This window comes from Phasianus colchicus, chromosome 12 (genome assembly GCF_987193195.1).
Source record: "Phasianus colchicus chromosome 12, bPhaCol1.hap1.1, whole genome shotgun sequence".
Classification (NCBI taxonomy): Eukaryota; Metazoa; Chordata; class Aves; order Galliformes; family Phasianidae; genus Phasianus; species Phasianus colchicus.
In genome coordinates this window covers 19,590,215-19,617,852 of record NC_143447.1, presented here as the reverse complement: position 1 = coordinate 19,617,852, position 27,638 = coordinate 19,590,215, and the positions used below count along the sequence as shown (strand labels likewise).

The 27,638-nt window shown below is 50.5% G+C and overlaps 1 protein-coding gene across 4 annotated transcripts in view; it reads left to right on the top strand.

Moving 5' to 3' along the window:
* ITGA11 (integrin subunit alpha 11) overlaps window positions 1–27,638 on the top strand; it is a 49,848-nt gene that overhangs the window by 20,115 nt on the left and 2,095 nt on the right. For all 4 annotated transcript variants that reach the window (XM_090149189.1, XM_031587890.2, XM_031587889.2 and 1 more), the window contains exons 2-25: window positions 2,931–3,042; window positions 11,770–11,879; window positions 13,410–13,501; window positions 13,797–13,911; window positions 14,878–15,005; window positions 15,938–16,086; window positions 16,301–16,445; window positions 16,525–16,690; window positions 17,331–17,401; window positions 17,868–18,012; window positions 18,863–19,011; window positions 19,268–19,408; window positions 19,569–19,772; window positions 20,246–20,376; window positions 21,020–21,186; window positions 21,769–21,911; window positions 22,867–22,977; window positions 23,579–23,664; window positions 24,216–24,423; window positions 25,066–25,164; window positions 26,005–26,081; window positions 26,465–26,554; window positions 27,118–27,208; window positions 27,289–27,402. In XM_090149189.1, coding sequence (XP_090005315.1) covers window positions 13,451–13,501; window positions 13,797–13,911; window positions 14,878–15,005; window positions 15,938–16,086; window positions 16,301–16,445; window positions 16,525–16,690; window positions 17,331–17,401; window positions 17,868–18,012; window positions 18,863–19,011; window positions 19,268–19,408; window positions 19,569–19,772; window positions 20,246–20,376; window positions 21,020–21,186; window positions 21,769–21,911; window positions 22,867–22,977; window positions 23,579–23,664; window positions 24,216–24,423; window positions 25,066–25,164; window positions 26,005–26,081; window positions 26,465–26,554; window positions 27,118–27,208; window positions 27,289–27,402 — 2,781 coding nt within the window. In that variant the 5' untranslated portion in view covers window positions 2,931–3,042; window positions 11,770–11,879; window positions 13,410–13,450. The remainder of the gene's footprint in view (window positions 1–2,930; window positions 3,043–11,769; window positions 11,880–13,409; window positions 13,502–13,796; window positions 13,912–14,877; window positions 15,006–15,937; window positions 16,087–16,300; window positions 16,446–16,524; window positions 16,691–17,330; window positions 17,402–17,867; window positions 18,013–18,862; window positions 19,012–19,267; window positions 19,409–19,568; window positions 19,773–20,245; window positions 20,377–21,019; window positions 21,187–21,768; window positions 21,912–22,866; window positions 22,978–23,578; window positions 23,665–24,215; window positions 24,424–25,065; window positions 25,165–26,004; window positions 26,082–26,464; window positions 26,555–27,117; window positions 27,209–27,288; window positions 27,403–27,638) is intronic.

The following is a 27,638-nucleotide window of genomic DNA, read 5'->3' as shown; positions in this document are numbered from 1 at the left end:
CACTTCTTAGCTTGGGGCAACATGGCAGAACCTTCACCCACCCCATGGGGACCAGGGGTAGATAGGCTGATGGTTGGATGATGGGTTGATGGTTGGACAAGATGATCTTACTGCTCTTTTCCATTGTTTATGATTCTGGGGGCACAGGCATTGCTTTGGGCAGGAGGAACCCTGAGAGCATCCCTGGCACAGGAGTGGCTGAGGGCTGCACAGGGAGGACTTATTTTTATTATTTTGGCAGCAAAGGTGCCTTTTTTCCCAAGTATTGTTCCTCAAATGTGCTTTATTTTCCCCCTTTTCATTATTTGACCTGACAAGAATCAAAAGTTTGGACTCAACAGAAGTTCCAGTTCGGAAAGGAGGTATTTGAGGCTTCCTGCCTTGGCGCGATCACAAGCAAAACATGTGGGTTTTGGTCACATATTTATGACAGTGATGTCACTTCTGACAAGAAAATGAGGCTGAGCTCTCTGGGTTGCTAAATCTCCTTGACAACCTTTCAGAGAAACTTCCATTAATTTAAACTGGCTTAAATCTTGACACGTTTATTTTCTTTCTTTCTACCTCGAATGCACCCACATCTGTCTGCTTTCCTAAATTCCTTCCCTCCCGTGTCCACATACCAGCAGTGTTGCCATCCATTGTCTGGAAGCTTTCTTCCTGACCGCTTTGTTTTTCTGCCTGGTACCTGCTGGAAGCACGGGGTGTGCTGGCCATCAGAGCCCACGTCCATCTCTCTGCAGTTTTGGGAGCCAATGGGTTTAAACTATGGGATTGGGTCAAGGTTAGCTGCAGCCCCTCATGTCTACACAGGCATTGTTTATGTTAATAAAAAAAAAAAAAAGCTTTTGGGTACTTTTAAAGAGGAGGAGCAGCAGATTGGAGCCCAAACAGTGCTGCAAGAATGGGGTTTGAACTCCTTGGGTGGGTGGTGGCTTTTGCTGGACAAGCACAGCTCTGCTGTTGTGGTCTCTTTCTTTCCATCTCTGCTATGGCACGCAGTGGAGACATTTGAAGATGGAGAGAAAAAGATCCCAAACTGCTGAGTTCTAATACTTCAGTCATTGGGGAGACATCCCAGGAAAGTGTGAATGCTTGAGAGCAGCCGTGCTGCACCCCTCCCAAGGATTTCAAGGGGATCTGTAAGGATGGAAGGGAACGTTTTCACCATTCCTCTTCTTTTTTTCCACTCTTTTCCAACCCTAAATGCAATCTAACCAAGCTCAGCTCTCAGTCTGGATTCCCCCTTCACACTGCCCATCCTTTGGGGTAGCAAACCCCACGGGAAACTGCTTTTCACCTTCACACTCTGCACACTGTGCATTAATTGGCCTACCTCACATTTCTCCCTGCTTTGAGACTTTAGCATTCTATTAAGTACTTGCACTCTTTTTTTCCTTCTCCAAGCTTCCTCTTGCAAACAGCTCAGTTGCTCTTTATTGCTCCAGGAGCACAAAGCTGTCCAATGCATTAAAGCAAAGAGCCATAGGATGGGTGTCCCCAACTTGTCCCAGCATTCCTGCTCCCCATAACCATCTGCTTTCATGCCAGCAGTGCTGACAGAAGAAAATGCTCCTTCAGTGCAAATTTGGAGGACGTTCTCACCCCCTGTGCACCCTCCTCTCCCTCTGCCACACTCTGTGCCTGCTGCTCAACTCCTGCGTGTCTCCAGCGGGCAATGGTTAACTTGAAGGAGGTTTTGATTTGTTTTGCAATGTTAAATCAGGTCAAACTACCACAAAATGTGCTGGCTCTCATTCTCCCCAGTCTCCTTTTTTTTTTTTTTTTCCCCCTGCTTTCTAGAATTTCTTTTTGTAGGATTATAAAGCTTCTTACCTCAGCTCTCTGTTGGCGAGGCTGTGTTTCTCTGTTTATCAAGCCAATGCTGCCAATTTGTCACTATGACTGCAAAAAAAAAAATCAGGTTTAATCCTAACATTCCTACCTACAAAAGCACTTTCCATCCTAAATTTCCTGCCTGGGAAGCAGCGTTCCCAGCCTCTCCTGTTGACAACTCCTTTGTATCTGTATGAGTTTTGAACGTGACCCTTCTGCTGCCTCTAAAGCTGCCTTATGGGCAGTGCCAGGATCCTTTATTTGCTGCAGGCTAAGTGGTCCAGCAGTTACTTGCTGCCTGGAGGCAAGCGAGCTGGGATGTGTTGGGTGCCGTACAGCCACACCAGCTGTAGAAAGGGGAGGTTTAGACTGGATATAAGAAAAAGGTGGGGTTTTTTTGTTGTTTTTTTTTTTTTTTTTTAAATAAGGATAGTGAGGCACTGGCACTGGTTGCTCAGAGAGGTGATGAATGTGCTGTACCTGCAGACACCCAGCGTCAGGCTGGAGCACCTGGTGGAGCTGTGGGTGTCCTGTTCATTGCAGGGGAATGGGGCCAAATGGACTTTACAGGTCCTTTTCACCTCAAGCTGTTCTCTGATTGCTCTCCCTGGCATCCCCCTGGTGACATCAGCTCCTACTTGCATGTGAGATGTGAATCTAACTGTTGTCTCTCTGGTGCTGCGAAGCCCCTGGAGAAGGCAGGAGGTGGTCAGTGGGGATGGCTGTGTGCTGGAATGCAGTCTCACATCTCCTACATCCTTCAGTGACTGCAGGAGGGGTGGGGTGAGTGCCTTTGGGGTCTCAGCCTCCCTTCCATTGCAGGTTGTCAAGGTGATGCCGTGCCACCAAGCTGCTGGTGATGTGATCAAAGCAGCTTTGTGCCACTCTGGACAATGGTGTTGGGGTTGGAGGCAATTCTAGAGAGCATCTGGTCCATCCTATATTCTAATTGGGGCAGGCTGTGTGGGGAATCCCCGTGGATGGGGCTCCACACAGCTCTGGGTGACCTCTTCAGGGTCTGATTACCCTTGCTGTAACAAGTGCTTTCTTCTTCCATCTCTGCACTGTGTTTAATGGGCTCCTTCTCTCCCCAGGGCTCAGTGACACCTTCAACATCGACACCAAGAGGCCCAAAATCATCGCTGGCTCTAAGGATGCATATTTTGGCTACACAGTGCAGCAGCACGACATTGGGGGCAAGAAATGGTGAGTGAGCTCTGAGGGGAGGGGTCTACAACACCCTATGGGATTGTGCCCATCCCCTGCTCCTCCCAACCTGCCGGTCTGGGGCAGGCATTGCTCAGACTCCATAGGGTAGCAAGGTTTGGTGCTGGTAAATGCAAGACTTAAACAAGGCTTGAGATTGGAAAATGCAAGATTTAAGCGAAGTTTGGTGCTGGATCCAAGTTATGTGCACAGAGCAGGGCTTACAGGTGCTGCAGGGGCTCTCGTCCCACTCCAGGCAGGTTCACAGCTCCCCAGGGCTGCTCAGCCTCCAGCACTTGTTGGAAACCCATCTGGGCTTTGGGTTAGGGCCATCCCATCTATAAAATGTTATAGAGTTTCCACTGAAGAAGTGATGTCTGCAGAAATGATCAGAGCTGCCTGCAGCAGTCGGGAGTCTGGGGTGACACTGGGATGAGTTTTGCTCAGGGGTTTTGCTCAGGTATTGGAGGATGGGGTAGAAAGATGGTGCAGTCCAGGAGGCCACCCCATCCCCATGGCAGAGCTGGGTTCTGAGCACGTGATGTAGCTCCCAGGGAGCTCGTGGCTGGGTCTCCTCCAAAATACGGTCATGCCTAGCACTGGAGCATCCCTATTGGTACACCCCAGTGGTCCATGAGCAGGTTTTCACATGGCACTGGGGTCCCTTCTATTTAGAGATGATCCTTTCCATCCTCAGTGTCCATGAACCTAAACCATGGGACTCTTTCCCAACTGTCCAGCTTACACTTAAACCAGGAATTCCTTCACCCTTTCTGTGCTTGAGAACGTGGCTATTTACCCAAAGCAAGACTTTCTTGGAAGGATGAGGAATTTTGGGCAGCCTGCCAGCAGGACTGCTCATGGCCAAAGCCACCGGAGCAGGGAGTGAGCACAGCCATGAGGCAGCTCCTGTAAATAAAGGACATTCCAGCAATTCCCTCAATGCACAGCCTGGGAGCAGCTCACTGCAGCAATGCTGCTGCTTTGCTGGGAAGATCTCATGCATGGTCTGGCTCCATGTGATGCTGGGGCACATGTCCCTGCAGCACAGCTGCTCTGAGCCCAAAGGGATTGCTCTTTTAGCCTGTTTTCTTGCCCTAAACTCTCACAGACTTTTTGCATTCAGGCCATAACCCAAACAGAAGCTGTACTGCTGTATGGAGGTGCAGATCTCACCACACCAGCAGTGCCAGAAGGGAGGCAGAACCTTGCCAAAAATGTGAGGTTGGGGCTAAGCCTAGGAAAGAGCTGATCAGAGACTGCAGTTCTTTGAAGCAGATAAGGAGCAGAACAAAGTGTCTCTGCCATCACATTCCTACCTCTGCTGCTCTACTTCTGTTTTTCTTTTAATCCTCCAAGTGCCAGAACCTCAGTGGGGAGCAGTAACCAGTGAGGATGGTATGTGGGCTCAGGTGCCATCGTGTTCCTCAGGTGACAAAGTGGCATCTATCTGTGGAAGCTATTGTAGGGGCCCTGCATTAGGATGGGGTTGGGCTGAGTGGTCTCCATGGGTCCCTTCCATCCCCTCCAGTTTTGTGAGAGTGGCAGCAGGGAGCCAGCCCAGCTCACATGGTCTTCTCCCACATCTCCCATGCCAACATCTGCCAGCACTTAGCTGCCATTTTCATAGAATCTTAGAGTATCCCAAGTTGGAAGGGACCCCATAAGGATCTCTGAGTCCAACTCCTGGCTCCACAAATGACACAGATTTTCTCCACCGCATGGAGAAATGGATGTTCTCTGCCCTGAGTAAGCGTAGGCATATACATAAATACAGTGTGTATTAGAGTGGGCAATTATGTAGTATAAAATGCCTATTAAATGTGTACATCATTAAAAATGAAGCCACCGTGACTCACTCTGGTTAAAGGAGAAATGACTGAACAAACAAAATGTCTGTAGTATAAACCAAGGACGCAGAGAGCCATGTGATAATCATTGTGCAGAGCCTCAGCCAGGCTGGGAAGCTGCCAGGGGCAGAAGGAATGGGAGTGATATGGCAGAACTGTGGCTAGTGGAAGTTAGGAGCAAGGCAAGCAGCACCCAGGAGCTCAGAGGAGTGAAATGACTGTGTCTGAAATGTAGCTCCTCCAGGAGCAACGGCTCTGACAGCACTCAGCCATACAGCTGCCAAATATCGAACGTGGAATCTGAGCAGTTTGGCACCTCTGCTCCAGTCTGAACTGTTTTAATGCTGCTTTTGGCCATCGTGGATGGCTGCAGGAGGATTGCAAAGCAGCTTATATATGTGTGAGTGAGAGTACAGGAATATTTATGTGTGTGTACGCAAATGTAATTCTGCAGGTGTATTTGGAGCTGTGGCACTTTCCCTTTCAGTAGCAGCCAGACAGCTTGCACATGGGGCTGTGACAACAGCTCTGATAGTGGAAAACCTGGAAGGAAAGAATCCCAATTATTAAACTCTGGGGAAGAAAGCAGTTGGAAATGCACTGCTCCAGGAGCTCTCTGCTTCGTGGGGTCATGTTCCCTGCTGGCAGGCAGCGTTGCCTCCCAGACCTCCCTCTTGCTGCTTCTCTCTCTTTTTCACGAAGCTGGAGGTGCGAGCCGTGCTCTCTCTAAGTGTGCAAATGGAAAAAATGACAGCAGGCTCCCGAAACTCATCCCAACATGCACGGATCAAACTCTGCCTGGATCTGGTGGGTCTGAGCATCCCACAGCCCTGTGCTGGTGCCTCAGGTAGTGCTGTGATACTCAGTGGGGTCAGTGCTTCCCCATCAGACATGGGCAGATTTGTGGGATTGATGGAGGTGCTTTAGGGGGTGGGTGATAGCAATGTCCCAAAGAAGTGAGCTGCTCCTCTTCTTGCACTGTCTCATACAGTTTAGGAGTATTTAAGGTATGGATAGCATGAACCCAGACAGGCTTGTTGCTGTAGATGCATTTATTTGGGAAAAGTAAGGATGTTCAAGCATGGAAATGGGGGACTGAGCATTGGCACAGGCAGCTCAGGGCAGCAGTGGAGTCACTGTTCCTGGAGGTATCCAAGAACCATGGAGATGTGGCACTTGGGGACGAGGTCAGGGGGCACAGTGGGGTGAGTTGGGGTTGGGCTTGCAGATCTGAGAGGTCTCTTCCAACCTTAATGATCCCATGAATCGCAGCAGGCACGTGTATATCAAATACCAGAATTGCATGGAGTTCAGAGGGAAATGTTGTTGGAGATTCCTTTCCCAAGTGCTTCTCTCAGCTGTCCATCATTTCAGCATCTCTGGAGCAGGAGCTTTCCGATGCAGCAGGCCCAGCCCCGCCGCCAGATGTTCTGGATTTCCCCCTGCTGGCTCCAGCTGGATGGGGGATGTGGGGTGGGGGCTGGGCTTGTGGCCACACAAAGCCCACCCTGATGAGATTAGCACTGCACTGCCAACCCAGACGGGACTTTCCACCGCACCACCTGGGAGGGGTTTATAGGGAAAGGTTGAAGGCAGGTGTCTGTGCTCAAGTGCAGAGATGTGAGAGGGCTGGGGGCACTCTGTGTGTCATCTGAGTGCATTCCCAGCCAGAAGCCCCAGCTGCCGCCCTTGGCTTTCCACCGTGATATTCCAGACACCCACATCCTTTTCCCCATCTAAATAAAAAATGTGAGGCTGGGAGGAGGTGGCTGTGCCATGGGGCAGCAGGAGCATCACTGCTTGCGTGCTGAGCGTTTCTAGCTATCCAAAAAAAAAAAAATGAGGCATGAGGAGAACTGGCTGTGGAAGTGAAACGTTGTGAATAAACATCCATTAGCCTTCTGAAGCCGTAAAAATAATAAATATAGCATTCTCAAGCAGGCTGGGAGCTGAGCTTTGCTGATGCTGCTGGCAAGGTGGCATTGTCCCGAGAGCATCACCGGCTGCTGCAGCTCGTGCTGCCCCAACTGCTGCATGATGTGCAGTGCTGCAAAGCCCTGCTGTGGGGTTTGGCCCTACAGCAGTAGGAGGGCTGCTGGGGATGAACCCCCCCCAGTGCCCACAGAGAGCAGCCCCAGCAACAGACGTGACGTTTCCAGTCTGAGCACTCGTGAGGGAAAAAGGAGGAGGGAGAGGAGAGAAAAGTCTGCTCGGTGGATTTAAAGCTGTAATTGTGCTGATCTGGAAAAACAGTTAAAGGGTTTGCTATTTCCCTACTACTGCGAGGCTTTCTTGGCTGCAACTCTCCTGTGGTTTGGCCAGTGCCCGAGTGCTGGGATTATTTTGGTGAAAGGGTGCATAGCTGCAGAGCATTCCTTCGTCTGCTCCCGGCGCTCCCTCCCACTGTGCTGGGGATGGGGGATGCACTGCAGCCCCAATCTACTCTCTTGTGTTCAGGGCCCATCCCTGGTTCTGTGTTAATTTGGGTGTGATTTAGTGGGCTTTAGTTGTGAGAACCCCAGGGCTCTGCTGGTAGCATCACCGGGCTCCTCAGGGCTGCCCTAGGGCTCTGTGGAGGACGTGGGATGTTAGACTTGGAGAAGATCTTCCAGCTGGTTCTCACCAGCTCCAGGGATGGATGGCATCAATCATAAGCTTAGGTCCTACCATTTGTATTTATTATAACTACTTTTCTAGAAAGCCTTTGCTTCAGATGGAAAACAGTCCCTTGTGATCCTTGTGGCAGGTCCTGCAGAAGGGAGGAGGAAGCCCTCCTGCAGTGCTCATGGGCGCATTCTTTCAGCCTACCTCAAATCCGGGAGGAAAAGTGGAGCTATAGATACTGTGCAGCAGATCTTTAAGAATGGAGGTGGTGTTACTCCCTCCTATCCCATATTGCTTGACAATAAAAAGGCTTTTGTGGTCATTTCTTTGCTATTTAGGGTTGGGTGGTCTCAGAGCACTGCACGGCAACAGGATGGAGCCAGTGACCTAATGGTGGTATGGGAATCCCCAAGAGCATAGTTTCCTGGTGATAATGGGCAATTAGGGAAAGTGAGAGGCAGCCAGTGAGAGTCAGTGTCAGAGATCAGGGTTTGCTTTGGAAGCTTCCAGTAGAAATCAGTGCTGGGGTCAGGATGGACGTGGTGCCTGATGCCCCAACCAGCCACCCCAAACATCATGGTGGAAACCCACAGCCCGGGGGCCTTGCCTGTAAACACTCCTGGGTTGCCATAGCCCTGCGTAAAAGGAAAAAATTACACCAGGAAAAACAAGAAAGTATCATTATTTCTGACCACAGTATTCTGCGAGTTCCTCAGCCGTGTTCTGCAACACACCCATCATGCACTATTTTAGGGAGAACTCTGGTCATTTTGCTTCTTGCAACGTCTATGGGATTGTTATGGCAGAAAGGACAGCTGCATGGCTCGGTCTTTGGTCCCATGTCCTGTTGGAGGCCCCTTCCCATTACAAGGCTACAATGGGTGGAGGTGGCTGTGCCATGGGATGCGCCCGGAGCTGTGCTGTGTAATTAGGAGCATCCCCTCCCGGCTCGACCTGAGCAGCTGGTTGGACTGCAGATGTGTTTATGTTTCATTTTGCAGTGAGAGGGCCAGCATAGAGAAAAATATCTCGAAGTCCATTCCCCTCCTGTGTCCAGTCCAAGCAGCCACAAACCAACTTAAAGTTTTCCACTGCTGAACTCTCCCTTTCCCGAACCCCTTTAATAACTTCTTCATCCAATCCCATCTTGAATAAATTAACTCCAAGTGAATTTGCCTTGCAGGAGATTAAGTGTCCCATTGATTGAAAAATCCTGCGAAAAGCATCGTTTCTTCTCCATTCCTCCCTAATCCCTGCATTCCCAGATCACCAGTGACACATACCTTCTTTTCCTGACTTCTTTCCATTTAATCAAAACGTCTTGGGGGACTCAGAATGAGCTTTGCAACCTCTCCATGGTATGCGGGGAGTCCTCCCTTAAGTCAGAAGGTCATAGGGGGCTCCCACGCATCCTTAATTTGGGGTGCAAAGCACCAGCAGTGAGCACACTTCTCTTCTGCCTGAAGAGAGGTGAAAGGGGTGAGCTCTGCAACACGTGCTCCATTGAAAGAATGGGTTCTCCAACCCTCAACACCTTCAAATCACAGCTGGATGGTTTTGGGGGAGGTGTGCTCCAGCCAAGCGTTGCTTCCTGGGTTCATCACTGAGATAACCTGCATGAATTAATGTCTGTGGTGCAGGGAATTACAGCAGGTAGTATGGCTAAAGAGAGAAAAAAGAGAAGCGTGGTTTGGCACCAAGCAGTGGGACTCCAGTTGTTCCAGACACTGCAGTGCTGTTGTCTTTCAGGTTTTGTGCCACCACCCATGTTCCCATGCAGTGAAACCATTTGAATTAATGAAGGAAAAAAAAAAAAAAGAAAGAAAAAAAAAACAAAACTCCATGAATTCTCAGATTTGCATTGTTTTGGTGTTTGATGTGAGCTTTGCATAGTTTGCAGCCGTGGCTCGTGCAAGACCATGAAGCAGGACAGAGCATGGGTTTAATGTTCTGATAAAAGCACAAATCCAGAAATTCAATTCTTACTGCATCGTCTGAGAAGACACAACGTGGGCCTTTCCATCAACATCGCTGTTTTCAACTTTTTTCCCAGGGAAGAATGCTAGAAATATGTCCTCAGTCATGTTGCTCTGAGCGGTTTGTGCGCTTCACATTAAATTCCTTTTTGTTTTTTTTTTTTTTGCTTTTGTTTTCCCCATAAGGACCGCATGAAAAGGAAGGCGAGGGAGGGCTCGTTTGGTTCTTATTTGCTCTTAAATCTTCCTTTATTAGCCAAAGCATGATGCAAGGCTGCTGCTCCGGGCTTTGCTTTCTTAGGACCACTGGGAGTGCAAGGGGAGGATTTGGGGTGACGTGGGGTTGCATGGGAAGGGATAGCAGGATGCCCTCATTGGGTTGCAGTCATTTGAGATAGGGCGTTTTAGGAAGTTTTGTAATTATTTTCTTTATTTATAGAGAAAAACAAAAGAACTATTTAGACCACAAGTGTAGAAAGCACAAGATAAAGGGAGGGGTTGGTAACTTGCAAGCTGGCATCGCTGCCTTGGGGAGATATTCCCCTGATCCCACAGCCTGCACCATCATCTTCCCAACAGCTGCAAAAGCCTTCTCCTGAGCTGCCAAGTTTCCACGGGAGTTTGACAGCTTTGGTTAATTAATCACTTCTATTTAACCCAAGAGGGAAAACAATGCCATTGTCTTCAGAAGGCAAAAAATTGTTTTTGTGAGCTTCTCAACCCTTTCATGCATTTCCGCTACGTTTACGGCAGTGGCTGTAAGTATTTGGGATTTCTTTGAGCCTCCAGGCGTGATGTAGGGCTGGGGAATGGGTGGGATGGGCTGTTCTGCTGTCACCGCTGTCTCTTGCTTTACAGATTGCTGTCGAATGCTGGTGATGGTTAATTAACAGATAGTGTGATAATGGTGATATGGGAGTATTAATTAGCGGGAGATTCCCAGGTTGGATTTTCCCATGGTGAGGATAATTCCTGGGCTGGGGGGGAGCACGTATCCTGCAGCCCCAGAAGGATCCTGGACACAACAGGTTGGGAGCCACCAAGGTGAAGGTGCTCCAAGTTCCTGTTAGATCCCATTTGTCTTCAACTCTTGGGGAATGAAGAGCAAACAAATGGGGACATCATCCTTTGAGATGCCTCAACCTTTATTTCTTCTCATTTCCAGGGTTTTTTCTGTCTTCCACCCCAACATTTTTTTTGCATTTCACATCTTCTCTTTTTCTGACCATAATAATGTGTGGGCTAGAAGCAGAGAGCCATGAGCAACTCCTCCTCAATGTCCAGGAGAAGGTACACAACCTCTGGATGCCATTGAGCATGGTTCCAGATGGTTGTTATTTTATCCTAATTAATCTCCTCGTTAGCAGTGAAGCTGTAAGACAGGAAGTATTTCCATGGGAATCCTTAAATACTTCTTAGATCTGGAAGGTTTTCGGTTGGTGAGCAATCCCATTTAATAGTGATGGAATAAAAGAATGAGTGCTTACTGTCTTTGTGGAAGCAGTATTTGAAAAAATTACCAAATCTGGCCTAACTGGGAACATCTGTGCTGGAAACAGTGGCTTTGCCAGCTGTTGTGTAGGGCAGCCCAGAAAAAAAGGGGTCCTGTGTGGATGGAGATGGCTGCGTCCACCAATGGGTTCTTAGAACAAAATGCAGTGGACTAGATTTATTTTGGGCTAACACACTGGGAGCAGAAGGTGCCAGAAACCCGTGGTTCAGGTTATTTTTGAACCAGCCTGGAAGAAAAGGCTGAATTCCTCAGGTCCTGCTCTTCTCCTCCTTTGGTTTGCTGCTTTGTTCCAGTCTGGTCAAGTCCACAAGAAAGTGAGAAAAATGCTTGCAATGTCCCAGACGAATCCCACAGCTCTGTGTTTTTCTATCAGCTGACAAACTCTGCTTATTTCAGCGTACAGATGGATGCCCAGCATCCTTGCCTGCCCCTGAGCTGGTTACCACCAGACCACTCTGGGCTGATCATAAGTGGAGCAAATCTCCCGAAAATTCACTTTTTTACCTTTTTAGTGGAGGATATTCCCCATGCACCTCAATGTGAGTTACAGTTACCTTTTCCTTTGGGTATCAGGCAGTGCTTCCCAGCAGCAGTAAGGAGCATGGCCAGTTTATAGGTTTGCATGGGACTGGTGGGGACCGGGTCTGATTTTGCAAGAGCCAACAGATGAAAATGTTTTGACCACATCCTCGCAGGGAAGGATTTCGTTGGTTTGGTTTTTTTTTTCTTCATTTTTCTAACAAAAAGTCAGCCCTGAGACACTGACAGGTGCCTCTTTTTGCAGGCTGGTGGTGGGGGCCCCCTACGAGACCAATGGGCAGCAGAAGACAGGAGATGTCTACAAGTGCCCACTGACCAGCGACACTCACAGCAACTGCACCAAGCTCAACCTAGGTACTGCATCCCAGGGCACGAGGGGTTGCTGGGTCATTATTTCAGGTGTTTGTGTGACTCCTGGCCGTGAGCTTTAAGCACCAATAGGATAAAATGAAGCAAGTCAGGATGGAGTTAAACATCTACTTAGTTAATAGAGCTTAAATGGTTTGATTCATTCAGTCAGGACAAAGTCAGCAGTGGGTAACGACCACCTCAATCTCATCACACACCAGCCATGCTAAGAGCAGGATGTCCCAGGCTGGGGGATGAGTTCCCCATATTGCCCCATGTCAGTGGGAATGTGAGAGTTTGACTTTCCCAGGGTCTTGAGAAACATCTCTGGGACTTAGGGGCAAATTCTCGGGTGGTTTCACAGCAGAGCAGGAGTTTGCACTTTATTTGTCATCACTATTCATCTGAACTGTTATGGGTTCCTACCAGAGCTGATAAGAGAGAAGGATCTTTGGCTCATCCACAGTGTTTGATTGATTGGAAGCAAATATGGTTTTGTTTGAAAACATTGTGGTTTCTTATTATTATTATTATTATTTGTTTTGTTTTGTTTTATGAGAACTTCAAGATTTTTCCAATGAATAAATCTCTCATATGAATCTGAATTTTGCTAAAAAGCAATCTTTTTCCATTGGAAACAAGTTTCAAATGAAAAAAAAAAAAAAAATCAGTTCAGAGAGAACCCTCTATTTTTATTATCTTGACTACTTAGCACTGAGACCACCTGAGTAAAAGCAAGCCCAGGGCTGCCCTGCAGTGACACCAGGCATTCCTGCACAGCCAAGAGGCAGGACAACTGTTGGCTGTCACAGGAGCCAGCAAGGCTGGCAGGAGCATTGCCCCATTGTCTCCATCATCCCTATCATTCCCATTTTCCCCAACATTCCCATTGTCCCCATCATCCCCTTTGTGTTCATCATCCCCATTGTTCCCATTTTCCCCATCATCCTCATCATTCCTGTTGTTTCCATTTTCTCCATCAGCCCCATGGGCCCCACCTGGGTTCCCAGCCCAGGTCAGTGGGCATCAGTGAGGGTTAAGTATCCTCAGTTTGGGTGGAGGGAGCTTGGATGTGCTCGTGAAGCTGCACTGGGAGAACGAAAGGGTTAGACAGTGTTTTTGTCAAAGCTAAATGCTATTCATGTTAACCAAAATAAAGGGTTGCCCCATGGGCCGTTCCTGGTTTCTGGACTGTGACATGGGAAATGAAAGAAAGGCACAAATATAAATGCATGCTGGCCCAACATTAAAGGATGAGATGCTAGAGCTGCTCAGAGGGGTTTCTCTCCTAAGGACTTCCTACGTAAGAGTCTGTGACTCACGGTTTCATTCCCAGAAGACATTTCTCTTTGTTTGTTGTGGCAAGAAGAAAAAAGAAAAAAGAAAAAAAGAAAAAAAACAACACACCTTATCTTGACAATCTGCTTCAAAAACAAAAGGGAAAGCACAAACTCTGCAGCTCTCCGTGTCCCAAGCTCTCATGGCAGGGATGCCCCACGCAGGCAGGCAGCAGCTAACTGTGTCCTCTCTCCAAAGGAAGAGTCACTCTGTCCAACGTGTCCGAGCGCAAGGACAACATGCGCCTGGGGCTGAGCCTGGCCACCAACCCCAAGGACAGCAGCTTCCTGGTGAGAGTGGGGGGACCCTCTGCTACGCACGTGTATGAAGGCGTGCAGATATGCTTGTGCACGTATTTATATGCACGTTTATAAAGATGCACGTATGCAAATGTTTTCCCAGCTCTCAGCATGCCCTGGTGGTGGTTCAGGATCTGGGTGGTGGGCAGCTGCAAGCTCTGCACAGTGGTGATGTTGGTGCTGGTCATGGTGATGCTCCAAGTGATGCTCTGATCTCCTGCTTTGCCATGCAATGAAAAAGTGCCATTCCCAGGACTATCCCTGATGCTGTCTCCTGTTCCCCCAGGCCTGCAGCCCTCTCTGGTCCCACGAGTGTGGCAGCTCCTACTACACCACTGGGATGTGCTCCCGTGTCAACGCCAACTTCCGATTCGCCAAGACGGTGGCCCCTGCTTTGCAGAGTAGGAGAAACTCTTGCGTGCCCTCTAACCCTCACCCTGTAGGGTTGGTGATGTTCTCCAGAGGTCCCTTCCAACCCCTACAATTCTATTGTGATTCTATGCTTGAAGCTAGCATAAATTTCTGCCCCCTGAGCACTTCGATACCATTGAGCAAACAAAGCTCTGTCGGTGCTTGAGAGAAGGCGAGATAGCAAGGGAAATTATTGCAGGGCAGTGATTCAAAGGAGGTTACGAGCACAGACATCTGGTAAACATTTTCCTTCTGACTGACACCCGGGGAAGACAAAAATACCTTATTCTTCCAAAAGCAGAACGAAAAAGCATCCAGAATATTTTATCAGCGCAGCTCTGAAGGCAAAATAGGGAAAGAATTCAGCACTTGGCCACATAAAACAAAGAGCTCATTGACTGGAAGCTAAATAACCTGGCCCCAATTTGTAGATTCGGGGGCACGATTTGATTTTGAGATATTAAACAAGCTTCCTGGCTTTCCTGCGGTGGTGGGAAATTACAGAAGGCTGTCCCAGGATCTCAGCTCTGCAAACGCTCCCTTTTCTCAGCCTGGCATAAGAAGGAAAGGGGAGATCTGGGTGGTGGAGGCAGTAGGGCAGAGCCCAGCACCAAATTTCAGGTGTTGCTTCCCTCATTATGATCAGATGCTTCTTGCTCTCGTTGCAAATGGGCGTTTTATAAAGGGGACTGTATGAGACAGGACAGAGGGCCAAATCTGAATTAGAAAATACATCTCAGGGTGTTATTCAGACTGCTATTGGCAGGGAGGATGCACGTGGCTTCTTTCTGCCCTGTTGTAGTGAATACGCCCAGAAGGGCTTTATGAAGGATTGAAGTAAGATGTTTTTTTTTCAAACTAATCATCGGTACCTGATGGTGAGGAATGGGGCCATAAATCCCCACTTCTCAGGGGCTGCCAAGGCCTTTCAATGCCGCGCTGCGTATCTTTCACAGGATGCCAGACATACATGGACATAATCATTGTTCTGGATGGATCAAACAGCATATATCCCTGGGTTGAAGTTCAGCACTTCCTGATCAACATCTTGAAAAAATTTTACATCGGGCCCGGCCAGATCCAAGTAAGCCCTGAGATGCTGCTGTGTTGTGGCTTTGTGCAAAGTCTCTCTTTGGACAGAATGCTGTAATCTGGCACTGCATGTTCTCAGTGTGAGCATTGGATGCATGCATCGTGATGCTGAGCCCATGGAAATAATGCTCACATTAATGTCCCTCAATGAGCTATGGGGAGCACAGCAACACACACCCCGACCAGGCATGGGGAGGATGAAATCATATGGAAATGTAGGAGTATTACCCTGGGCAGATGCAATCGTGCACTTATTTGTGCAGGGATTTTGCACAGTTCTGTGGTGAGGAAAGGGAGGAGAGAGGTGTTATGGCCACTCCTGATTCCTCAGCACTTTGCACAGATAACCCCCAGTGGGTCCAATCGGGAGGTGATGTGGTTCTGCACTGGATCACAGCACGGCTGCATCATCCCACTCCTACATACCCAGGGTGGGCAGTAGCAGGCAGAAAATGGAAACAAAATTGAGCATTATCAATGGTCCCATAGGGAGAAAACTGGAGCAAATAGAGATGTTGAGGGTGGCTGCAGGCTGCTGGGGAGGTCGGGTCCCAGCGGGGCTGGGGATACTCAGCTGCTGCCTCCACTAATGGAACACAATGAGCAACGAACTGCTGTGTCAATGTTCTGAATGGCTTTCTCTTCAGTAGCTGAGCACAACAACAGCAGTCCAAACAATCTCAGACCCAATATTTCGGTTGCCACAGCTAGCCTCAAAATCTGGCAAAATACCCCTTGATTCATTTTTTACTATTTTCCTTTTCCCTTTTTTCTTGGACCAACTTTTGCTTGGGTTGTTGTTCCCAGCCTATGCAATGCATCCATGCCATTGATCTGCCACTCTGTGGGGCAAGGAAAGCATCCCTCAGGTTGCTGTGCCCCGCTATGCAGCAGGCTTTGTTGTGACCTGTCTGTGCTCTCTAGGTCGGAGTTGTTCAGTACGGAGAAGATGTGGTCCACGAGTTCCATTTAAATGACTACAGGTCTGTAAAAGACGTGGTAGCGGCTGCCAGCCACATCGAGCAAAGAGGAGGGACAGAGACCAGGACTGCCTACGGGATAGAGTTTGCTCGGTAAAAATCCCTCACGTTCACCTTCATTCCCATAAGCTTAAACTCAGTGTTGTCTTCCCTTCTCTCCCTCGTCGCACTCCATCCCTCCCTGCAGTCTGCAAAGCGTGGGCACGGGGACGCAGCCGGGATGCAGGGCACAGCCTCGGGGACGCGTTGGGGTGGCTGTGACCCCTGCGGTGACTCTGAGCAGCCCAGGGCATCTCTTCAATTGCAGCTCGGAAGCATTTCAGAAAGGTGGCCGGAAAGGGGCAAAGAGAGTAATGATTGTAATCACAGATGGAGAGTCGCACGACAGCCCAGATCTGGAGAAGGTGATTGAGGACAGCGAGAAGGACAACGTCACCAGATATGCGGTGGCTGTGAGTACCGGGGTGCTTCGGGACAGCTGTGTCCATGGCATGAAAAGAGCTGATCTTCACATCCCTACCTCCGCCCCAGGTGTTGGGTTATTATAACAGAAGAGGAATCAATCCCGAAGCCTTTCTGAACGAAATTAAATTCATAGCGAGCGACCCCGATGACAAACATTTCTTCAATGTCACGGATGAAGCGGCGCTCAAAGACATCGTGGACGCCCTGGGGGAAAGGATTTTCAGCCTGGAAGGTGAGCAATGCCTTCCCTGCCCTCCCCATATCCCAACCCAGTCAATAGGAGCTAGAATAGCCACAGAGCACTGATGTGGGTGCCTCCACTTGATGCTCGCGCCCTACAATGCCCTAGGTTGAGCAAACAGGGCTGAGCTTTTTGGTTTTCACTGCTGCATTTATTTCCATTTCATAAGGAAAGGGTGTACTGGGACAAACCATCAAAACTGAAGATGGAAGGCTTTCACTGAATATACAAGAAAGAGGATTTGGGGGAATTTTGGTAAACCTCCCCACCAGCTATCTCAGCCAGCCCAGTGCTTCTCCACAGCACGATATCTCACTGGCTGAGCAATTTCATCCAGTTGCAACGAAACAAAACCCTTTGAATCCACTCTTTTTTTTTTTTTTAATGTGATCCTGCAATTTGCAGCTAGGAAACAAGGCAGCTGCACAGAGGCAGTGCTCACACTATTTATTCTGTATTTATTCAATGGCTCATTAGCAGCACAAGTGTGTGTAATTGTGGTGATTGAGGGGCATTTGTGCCAGCTGAGGTCATTTGTGCTCAGCAGGGTGGAGGTGTTCTCATCCCATCCAAACCAATGTCAGCCCTCGCAGGAGACTTTTGCATTCAATCCTTTCTTTTCCTTTTTAAGGAACCAACAAGAATGAAATCTCCTTTGGATTGGAGATGTCCCAGACTGGATTCTCATCACACATTGTGGAGGTAAGAGGGTAAAACCACTTTGCTCCTGCTCCTGTAAATACCTGTGGGTATTTACAGCTGGGGAACAGGGCTGTGAAGGGGATCAATGGGTGCAGCATTGGCATAGGCAGTGCTGGGGTTACTGTCCCTGGGGGTGTTTCAGAGCTGTGGGGATTTGGCACTGAGGGATGTGGGCACGGTGGGATGGGTTGGGGATCTTGGAGGTCTTTTCCAGCCTCAATGCTTCTGTGATAGCCTAGAAGCTGGGTGTTTAGGGATCCCACGAAACCAACCCCTTGGGTCATGGAATCATAGAATCACTGAGGTCCTCACTCATGGGTCACCTTCACCCATCCAAGTAACAAGTGGGAGAATTCTCTCTGATAAGCAAGAAATAGCGTGAAGAGAAGCTTTAAAAATAAAAGGCAACCAAATGAGGTGCAACGCGGACCTCCTGCACCCTGTGCTGACCGTGCCATCTCTGCAGGATGGGATCCTGCTGGGTGCTGTGGGTGCCTACGACTGGAATGGGGCCGTGCTGAAGGAGACCAGCAGTGGGAAGGTGATCCCACTGCGTGAGTCCTACCTGCAGGAGTTCCCTGAGGAGCTGAAGAACCACGGCGCGTACCTGGGTGAGGCGGCTCAGCTGGGCTCTGCAGCTGGGATTTGATGCTCAGTAATAGGAAGCACAAAATGCTTCCCGAGTTGGGAAGGGCTGCCAATGTCAGGGGTAATGTCCATCTTTGCGAGACCTCCGGTAACCCCAGCACCAAGGGAGAGCCCCACAGCAACTGCATCGTGCAGTACAAATGTGATTTTGGTGCAGGAGGAACTCAGGCCCGGCTCACCCCAAGTGCTTACTGGAACAGCTTAAAAAACACTGATGAAATTTCATGCCCAGGGAGGAAATACCTGCTGTGCTAATCTGTTCCATGTGTGGGAGTCCTGCAGTGAGGATCCCGGACTGGTTTGCAAAATGAAGCCTCTGCCCAAGCTGTGAGTGCTGAGACTGGGGCTACTCACCCACCCAAGAGCCACAGGCACTCCTTTCCTTACTGGAAGCAGTGGGAAAGACAGAAATAGCAAGAAAGCCCCAGTGTGCCCTGCCCTGGGATCTGAGTGCTTCAAGGTTGATGCTCTGCTTAGAAATGTCCCCCCAGGAGGGGAGAATGTAGAGAAGACAAAGCCTAAGGTAGAATCAGGACCCAACAAAAAGGGATCTGTGAGCCCCAACAGCCCTTGGGCACTCACATCTCAGTGCTGTGATCCTGGGGGAGGTCTGAACCAGCCTCAGAGCCAGCTGTGCTTTGAGGCTCTAAGATAATCTGTAGGAATCCAGACCAGGCTGCAAGTTTGATAAACGGGGTTTGTCAGTTATGGTGCTGTGTAAGCTGCTCTGCAGTCACCAGAGGTGACCCCGTGCAGGATATAGGATGGGACAGGCAGGAGGCAAATGTTGCTCACCCCACTCCCACCCCACAGGTTACACCGTCTCCTCTGTTGTGTCCACTGCACGTGAGAGGCTCTACGTCGCAGGAGCACCCAGGTTCAACCACACTGGGAAGGTCATCATCTTCACCATGCACAGCAACCGCAATCTGACCATCCACCAGGCGCTGAAAGGAGAGCAGGTAATGAGAGACGTGGCTGCAATGCCACCTTCTGCTCCTTCTCTCCCTGCATGCAGCATGGATTTGCCCAGCTGCTGTGCACTCTCATATTGATGTTCCCCATTCATTTTGTATCATAATGTATGAATAGTTGGGGATCTCCGGGCTGTTGCTGCACATACAGCCCCAGAAGGTGTAGGAGAGGAGGGGACTGGAGCTGTCCTCGCAGGCAGGGTCACTGTCCCCAGGTGCTCCCAACCTCTCTTGTCTCCCCCAGATTGGCTCCTACTATGGAAGTGAGATCAACTCCCTGGATGTGAATGGCGATGGTGTCACAGACGTTCTGCTGGTTGGAGCCCCCATGTACTTCAGTGAGGGCAGGGAGAGGGGCAAAGTCTACGTCTACACCCTGCAAGAGGTACAAGCACGTCAGTGCCACCACAGAGCTCAGCATCGTGGCTTGTTGTGGCACCTATGTGCCACAAACCAATTATTTTGTAGGATTCACCTCTCATCTATTTCCCTTTTAGGGTTTTCCAGGCTTTCTGTTGACACGATTTCCCACTTTCTGCTTGCAGAACCACTTTGTCTCCAGTGGGGCCCTCGAGGACCTGCAGAGCTACCAGAACTCACGCTTTGGCTCCTGCATTGCTGCTGTGCCTGACCTCAACCAGGACTCCTACAATGATGTCGTCATTGGGGCACCTTTGGAAGATGACCACCAAGGAGCGATCTACATCTTCCTTGGCTTTGAGGAGACCATCCTGAAGAAGTACAAGCAGGTACAGCTCCCAGGGCTTTTATTGGCTCCATTCTTCATCAACTGTGCCCACGGACACTGATGGACACTGACTTCACCAAACCCAATCTGAAGTCAAAGTCCATCAATGTCTATGAGCGCAGCAATGGTGCGTTTGGGCATTGATTTACATGAGCCAGGAATTCATGTTGTTTTTTCTTGTTGCACGATCATCCGTTATTTCCTCTTTTGGTGGGCCCAAGGCAAAACAAATGCACAGTATGGAGAGCACGCTCAGCATTCAGAGATTTTGGATCATGTCTCCAAAGGGAAACTTCTCACATCTTCTGACAAACCAAGTTTGATGTAATTACTTGGGAACAGGTGTCCCCAGTAACCTGGGGAGCTGGCACGGCAAACCTTGGTGCACCCACGCTCACATGAACACCCAACCTTCACAAATGCTGACTTTGCAGAGGTACAACCAGGCTGGTTTCTTTCCCTTTTGCTTTTCAGCGAATAGCAGCTGCTGACCTCGGACCAGGCCTGATGTATTTTGGATGCAGTGTCCATGGACAGCTGGACCTGAATGAGGATGGGCTCATAGACTTGGCTGTCGGCTCCCTGGGGAACGCTGTGGTGCTGTGGTTGGTCCATCTCATTTGGCACTGTTCTCTGCCCAAAGTCCGTTGCAATGTGCTCATGTTTTCAGGGGAAAATGATCTCCCAAAATCCTGCCCCATCCTTCCAGAATAACATCCTCAGTCTGGTAGGGCTCTGTGATTCCACATGCAGTTGAGTCCTAAAAGAACATCAGGGATGTTATACATGGACTCTCACCGTTAGTTCCCTGGGAATTTCAAAGCAGTGTATTCACCTGTGATGATACCCGGACTCTTCCTACTCTTATTTAATAAGACAAAAATAATTTCAAACACTGATTAATACTTGGGAGGTTCCTTAGGGCTGTTAGGACATAGATAGCTGCCCCAGTGGAAACGCTTTACTTGCACACCCCCTGAGGCTGCAGAAGCACTTGTGTGCATGAAAGGCACCAAGTCCTGCTCTCACACTCTCTGCTGTCATAAGCAGGGGGCAAATGCAGAGAGGAGACCCTGTGCTTCCAATGCTACACAGCTGAGCTGAGAGCAGGTCTGCATGCTGCCTTTGGTCTTCTCAATGTTGAGGAAAAAAGTGTGAAAAGGGTGAATCTAGAGGTCTGGGGCTTTCTGTAGGATGCTGTGGTCATGCACAGGTGCTCCATGCTGCAGTAACTTGCTCGCCCCTCAGGTCCCGCAGCGTTGTCCAGATCAATGCCAGTATCCGCTTTGAGCCCCCCAAGATTAACATCTTCACCAAGGACTGTAAGCGCAATGGGAAGGATGCCACCTGCATGACAGCCTTCGTCTGCTTCACTGCCATCTTCCTCTCAGCCCACTTCCAGACAGCCAGCGTGGGTAAGCAGTAGGCAGAACCCTCATGTGCTCCTTAGGGAGCTCCCTGTTCACCTCTGCCCCAGGACACAGCTGTCCCACTGCTTTGCAGCCAACAGGACAACGGGACGTGCGTGGTCCCACAGAGCTCCTCTTGCTCTGTGCTGCAGCAGCAGGACACATCTGCACTCCAGATGTGCACACTTCCGATCAGCTCGGAGCAGCTTTACTGATGGAGCGCTCTGCTTTGAAAGCACCGCGCTGCTGTGATCCCACATCCACCCCAGTGCCTGGGACTCAGTGGGGGGTGAGAGCAGCTCAGCCCCAAAGCTGGCAACAAATGTTCTCAAAGGGTGCTCCAGATGGGGGAAAAAGCTGGTCCTGAGCAAAGCTCAAGAGCCACCAACTCTTTGCTTCCCCGCATACTGGGTGTAAAGTTGTCCTGCTTGGCACCACTTGAGAACACTCAGTTGCTTTGCTGTAGTGCACCTGGGAGAGCACAGCACACCCGGGGAGCAGCACCTCCAGAGCAGTTATAGGTCAATGTGTCAGTGTGTTAGCTAAATATCTGGGTATCCTGCACGTAACCCAACGCTTCCATTGCAGCACTGAGGTACGAGGCGGCCATCGACGAGCGGCGGTACGCACCGCGGGCACTGCTGGATGAGAGTGGTGAGCGGCATGCACAGCAAGCACTGGTGCTGCCAGCAGGGCAGGAGCACTGCGAGACGCTGCGCTTCCATGTGCTGGTGAGTGGGGGGCTGTGCTGGGGTCCTGCTGCTGGGCTGCATCTGCAGGAGGGAGGATGCTTTCCCCTTTGTGCAGAGCGCTGATGCAGCAGCGTGCATCCGTAGGGTGGTGGCTGAGGGCTCTGTGTGGCTGGGAAAGAGCCTGGTTGCTGAGCCTGGGTTTATTTGCACTGGTTTTGATGTCATCAATGATGGGTCACAGTCATGGAGCTGCATTGCATTCCAGCTTGCTCTTGGGGATGGAATGCACTCCATGCCTGGATAGGGTGGTTCTCCCACTCCAAAGTCAATGCAAGTTCACTTTTTCCCATTGGAAGCCACTCAGCCCCTGCTGCTCCTATCTGCTGCGTCCCGAACCTCGTGGTCCCCTCCCCAAGCACAGGAGCCGGCAATATCCTTGATGTTGTGCGTGGGGAGCAGCTGATGCACAAATCTGGCCAAACTCAAACATTCCCAGCAAATGATGAGAATTCTTTGGAGGCCAAGGAGGCTGCCAGACTGGCCTGGCCCCAAACCCCAGCCTGAACTGCCACGAACTTCTGGGAAATTTTTGGTTCTGGAGATGGAGCTTAGAAATGGAGCTTGGGATTTAGCTCCAGAAGCATCATCATGCTTTGAAGCAGCCTCATGCACATCATGTGTTTGGGGCATGGCATGGGGGGAATTTGTGGAGGTGCAGTAATGTGTGTGCTGTCACCACCTGGATGAGCTCCAGGAATGGACCCCAGGGCAGTTCAGGATCAGCCCCCACCTGCACCACTGGATGTCCACATGGGTGGGTGCTGCTCAGCACCACAGGGCTCGCAGTGTCCCTGCCCCTAGATAAGGGTTAGCTAGAGAGGGAGGATGATGCGCAAAGGACGCTGTATTGCAAACTCCTGTTTCATAAAATATCCACCCATGCCACCACAAGCAGTGGCCCTGTCTCCCCAGCACTGTTTTCTGTCTGCTGCAGGACACAGCTGACTATGTGAAACCAGTGACATTCTCCATTGACTATGAGCTGGAGCACCCTGAGAGCGGCCCTGTGCTGGATGATGGCTGGCCCACCTCACTCCGGGTCTCGGTACGTGCAGCATCCTCACGCAGGGCATCACTTAGTGGGGTGTCTGAAATGGTGTGGGCAAGGAATCCTTGCTGTCTACTGTGAGTTGTCCCTGTTCCTTGCAGGGGAGTTGGACTAGATGGCCTCTAAAGGTCCCTTCTAACTCAAATACTTATATGATTCTATGAAAATCCCCCCAGCAATTGCAACTCGGCAAAGCACCAGATGCTGAGTGTTTCTATTACTTATTCCTAGGGAATTTTGCCATGGGATTTGGGAGTTCTGGCTGGAGATGCTCCACTGTGGGGGTGTGCATCCATGATAGCCCTGGTTTTAAGCAAATGTTACCCATGTGAGCTTAGCTGCAGAAGGGTGCATGCACACCAGGCATGGTTAGGCTTGCCCAGCAGTACTGGAAGCTGGGTGGGACTGGTGACTGTCGAGGACTTTGCTGTCTGCAGTTGGAATTGAAAGTCTAATTTAGTGGTCAGTGGGCTTATCCCCAAAGGAAGCATCTGCTGCCTTACCCTGGGGCAGCCACCCCCATCCCTCCTGTGGTCAGAACAGCCTAATGCTCTCCAAGGCAGAACAATCAGTGGTCTGTTCTTGTTGTCTCCACCAGGTCCCTTTCTGGAACGGGTGCAATGAGGATGAGCACTGTGTCCCTGACCTGGTCCTGGATGCCCGAAGCGATGTGCCCAGTGCCATGTGAGTTGGCCGTGCCAGGGCTGGCTCCCCAGCCCAACACCGAGCACCTGGATGCTCCCAGTATGGGTGGCATGGGGTTGGCAGAGCACAGAGCAGAGCAGTCCTGCTCCACTCCCTGAGCATCTCTACTCTCAGCCGGGAATGGATTGGTGTATTTCCAAATAATTCCTATCCGATGCCATGGTGATGGGGGCCCCAGAGACAAATCAGAAAATAACAGGGGGGTAAATGCCAGGCTTGACTCACACAGCAGAAATAATTATATGCTATGTCTGATCCCTTAAAGAGCTTTGAAAGGTCATCTCGGGGGGCTTGGGCCTCTCCTCACGTGGGTGGCAATGGGTTCTGTGCTGAGCTCACGGTGGTAAAGAGATGACATCTGTTGAGAAAATCACTTTTGAGGTTGTGTGTTGGAACACATGTCCCCCAGCAAGGCTGCAGGGCTTTGCTTGCTCTTGCAAAAAAAAAAAAAAAAGAAAAAAAAAGAAAGCAACACCCAGGGATGTGACATAGTGATGCCATGGCATTTACATCCTGCCCCTGCCCTGCAGGGAGTTCTGCAGCAGAGCCCTGCGCCGTGCAGCGCCCGCCTGCTCTGCCTTCAGCCTCTCCTTCGACACTTCTGTCTTCATCATTGAGAGCACCCGCAGGAGGGTGGCTGTGGAGGCAATGCTGGAGAACCGCGGTGAGAACGCCTACAGCACTGTGCTCAACATCTCCTTCTCCAGGAACCTGCAGTTCGCCAGCCTCATCCCCAAGGTGCGGTGCTGGGAGCTCTGGTGGTTGGGAGGAGGGTGCCCTACGCCCTGTATGTGTAGCTCCTCGGTGTTTGGTGCTTCTTCAGCTCCTTCTTTTGGAACTACAACAGTGTTTGTCATTTCAAGCAAGGTTATCAAAAGGTTGCTCTGTTTCATGGGCACCTGGCTCAGAAATGAGCAGATTGCTGACAGAGGTGTGGGGGCTGTTGGAAACTTGGAGCTTCCCAAAGAGCTGGAGGTGTTCAGACAGCAGGGACCCAATCCTTGAGCTGTGCTGATTAACAACTACTTCTCATCTGGTCAGTGTGCAGGACAGTATCTCCTGATGCTCAGAGTTCACAGGGAAGCATAGGAAAATCTTGAATACGGTGCCGAGAACAATCAGTTCCATTCATTCAGCACTGTAGTTAAGCTTTGGAAGAGGATTTAGATGGGAAAGCTGAAAGGGGCTTGTTGGAAATGCTGCTCTCCAGGAGATGTATGGGGGGGCTGCCCCTGCAGTGGTGCATGGGGAGGCTTTTCCTTGCCCATTAGTTAAATGTCCCTCTCATGAGGGATGTTTGCCCGCTTCATGAGGAGCATGGCCATGAGGTGGTGCCTGCAGCCAAACCCAGCATCACAGCTGCTCTGCATCCCACTTTAGGATGACACAGACATCAACATCGACTGCGCGACCGAAGAGAAGCACCCCAACAAGAGGGTCTGCAATGTGAGCTACCCCTTTTTCCGTGCCAAAGCCAAGGTAATGCCATCCCTTAAGAAACCTTTGGTTCAGGGGGCCAGGTATGCCCAGCCCCAAAGCCAGCTGTAGGCTCTGCAGCCCAACCACGATCACGATTCCAATTCCAAGGCAAGGAGCCAACTTTCCCACCTTCACTTTCCACCATGCATTTTCCTGCTTCAAATTAACCAAGAGCAATCAGCTCCCTGCCCGCTCCCACAGCAACACCTCACTGAGCTGCCCTCCATAAAACCTTTTCAGCCCCCAGCTCTGGCCAAAGCTGTACCGTGTCAAAGCCTGGAAGTGATAGGAGAACCCCAGGCACCTTGATAGCTCCCAAAAGGGCGTTCTGGATGCTTGTGGCTGGGAGCGAGCGGGGAGAAGCTCCCCATGACCTCCAAGGGTTGAGAACGCATCTGCATGGCATCAGGTAGCCCTGGTCCTGCCAAGACAAAGACAAAGCTGGAGATGGAAATTTGGCCGGCGAGCAGCAGGAGCTTTAATATCATAATCAGCTGTGCAGTCCCAGACAGCTTGAGGTCATCGCCATGGCTCACAGATGTGACACACATCACATGTTATTGCCATTGGCTCCCAGCCCCACCGGCCGACCCCACGCTGCAGATGTGCACTGCAGTCCTGCACTGCTCCCCCCAGCAGTGCCCTTTCCTGAGGGGCTGCTTTGTTCTCCAGCCTCGGAGAGAAAAATGCAGCACATCGTAGGAAGGGAGCAAATCCTGCACGTCCCCAGCACGGCCTCTTTCCCTGCTGGGAAAATAGGTCTCTGTGCAGTGCCCTGCAGCATCCCCCCACTGGTGCAAGAGGTTTTTCCCATGTAACGCTGTCTCCCAATACCCACAGGTGGCTTTTCGCCTGGATTTTGAGTTCAGCAAGTCAGTTTTCCTGCAAAGCATGGAGATCTACCTGGTTGCCAACAGGTTAATGCTAGCTGCACCCCCTTGCTGGCTGCAGCATCGCTTCCCTTCTGCCTGCAGCTCTCTGCTGGGGGGGTCAGTGGGGAGGGGCCCTGCGGTGCTTTGCTCAGTGCTTTGTTTGCTGCGTCCAGGTGGGGAAGAACTGCATGGAAACACCATTGCTGTGTGTTCCCCTGCTCAGTGCCCATGGGGCTGCTCCACTGCTGTGTGCAACCTTCCACCTCACAGTTATGGCTTCAGGCTGATGCCAGCTCTGCAGTAGAATTGCTTCTCTCTGTGCTCTGGCTGTAAAGCAGAAGTGCACCCCTTCCCATTGCACTCCTGCACCCCGCACCACAACAAAAATACCTGGGAGCTGCTCACGTTGTGCCTTGCTTCTCTTTCAGTGACAGCGAGGAGAAGGAGAGCACCAAAGAGGACAATGTTGCCCACCTCAACTTCCAGCTGAAGTACGAGGCCGACCTGCTGTTCACCAGGTGTGGGGCAGGGGGGCACAGAGGGGGGCTCTGCATCGTTGCTTGGAAAATCAGCAGGGAGAAGCAAGGAGGGAGCTGTGTTGTGTTAAGTGCAATTATTCATGGGGATAAAACAGCTTTCTGTAGGTAACAACGTTCCTAGCATGTGTCACAGCCTGTGCTGAGGCTGTAAAGCTGCACCTGGGCTGGCAGCTGTGTGGTTTGCAGTCTTCTCTCCAAGCAAAAGAGTGTGCATGGAAAGCTTTGGGCATCTGCTAGAGCAGCGCGTGTCCTCTGTCCAAAGCAAGGAGGGAGTGCAGGCACAGCTGATAATTTATTAACCTGATTGCAAGATGAGACGTGGACTCAAGCAGCACATTCTCTGGCACTGCTTGCTGTGATTCCAGAAAGGTTTTCTAGACCTTCAGTCACTCTTTTTTTGTGTGTGTTTCTTTGTTTGTTTGGTTTGGTTTTTTTGTTTGTTTGTTTGTTTTTAACACTAGAGGCTCTGGGGCAGAGAAAATAAATCCACTTCATTACTGATAGTTAATGAGTGCATTTTCTGTCCCCCTCTGTCACCACAGGACATCCAGCCTGGACTACTATGAGATCAGATCCAACAGCTCCCTGGAGAGATACGACAGCATCGGTCCCCCCTTTCACTGCGTCTTCAAGGTAAAGAATTGACTGCATCCCACCCCCGTGTCACCATCTGCTCACCTCCCATCCCTCATCCCTACCCTTTGTCCTTTCAGCTGCAGAACCTGGGCTTCTTCCCCGTGGAGGGGGTGACCATCAAACTCACTGTCCCCGTGGCCACCAGGGCTGGCAACCGCCTCCTGCTCCTCACTGAGTTCCTGGTGGACCAGGTAGGGAGGGGTCCATCACCAGGTAGGGAGGGGTCCATCCTGGTGAAACCCCTTGGCATTGGCTTTGGAGGTGAGAATGGAGATGCCCCATGTGGATTGCCCCGTGCCATGCATCACATCAAGGCCACTCTGATGTCCCCACTGCAGGCCATGGTGCAGCAGTGACAGCTCTGAGTGACAGGGCAGTGTCAGGTCCACCGTTCCCACCAGGATGCAATGAGGTGGCACCGGCACAT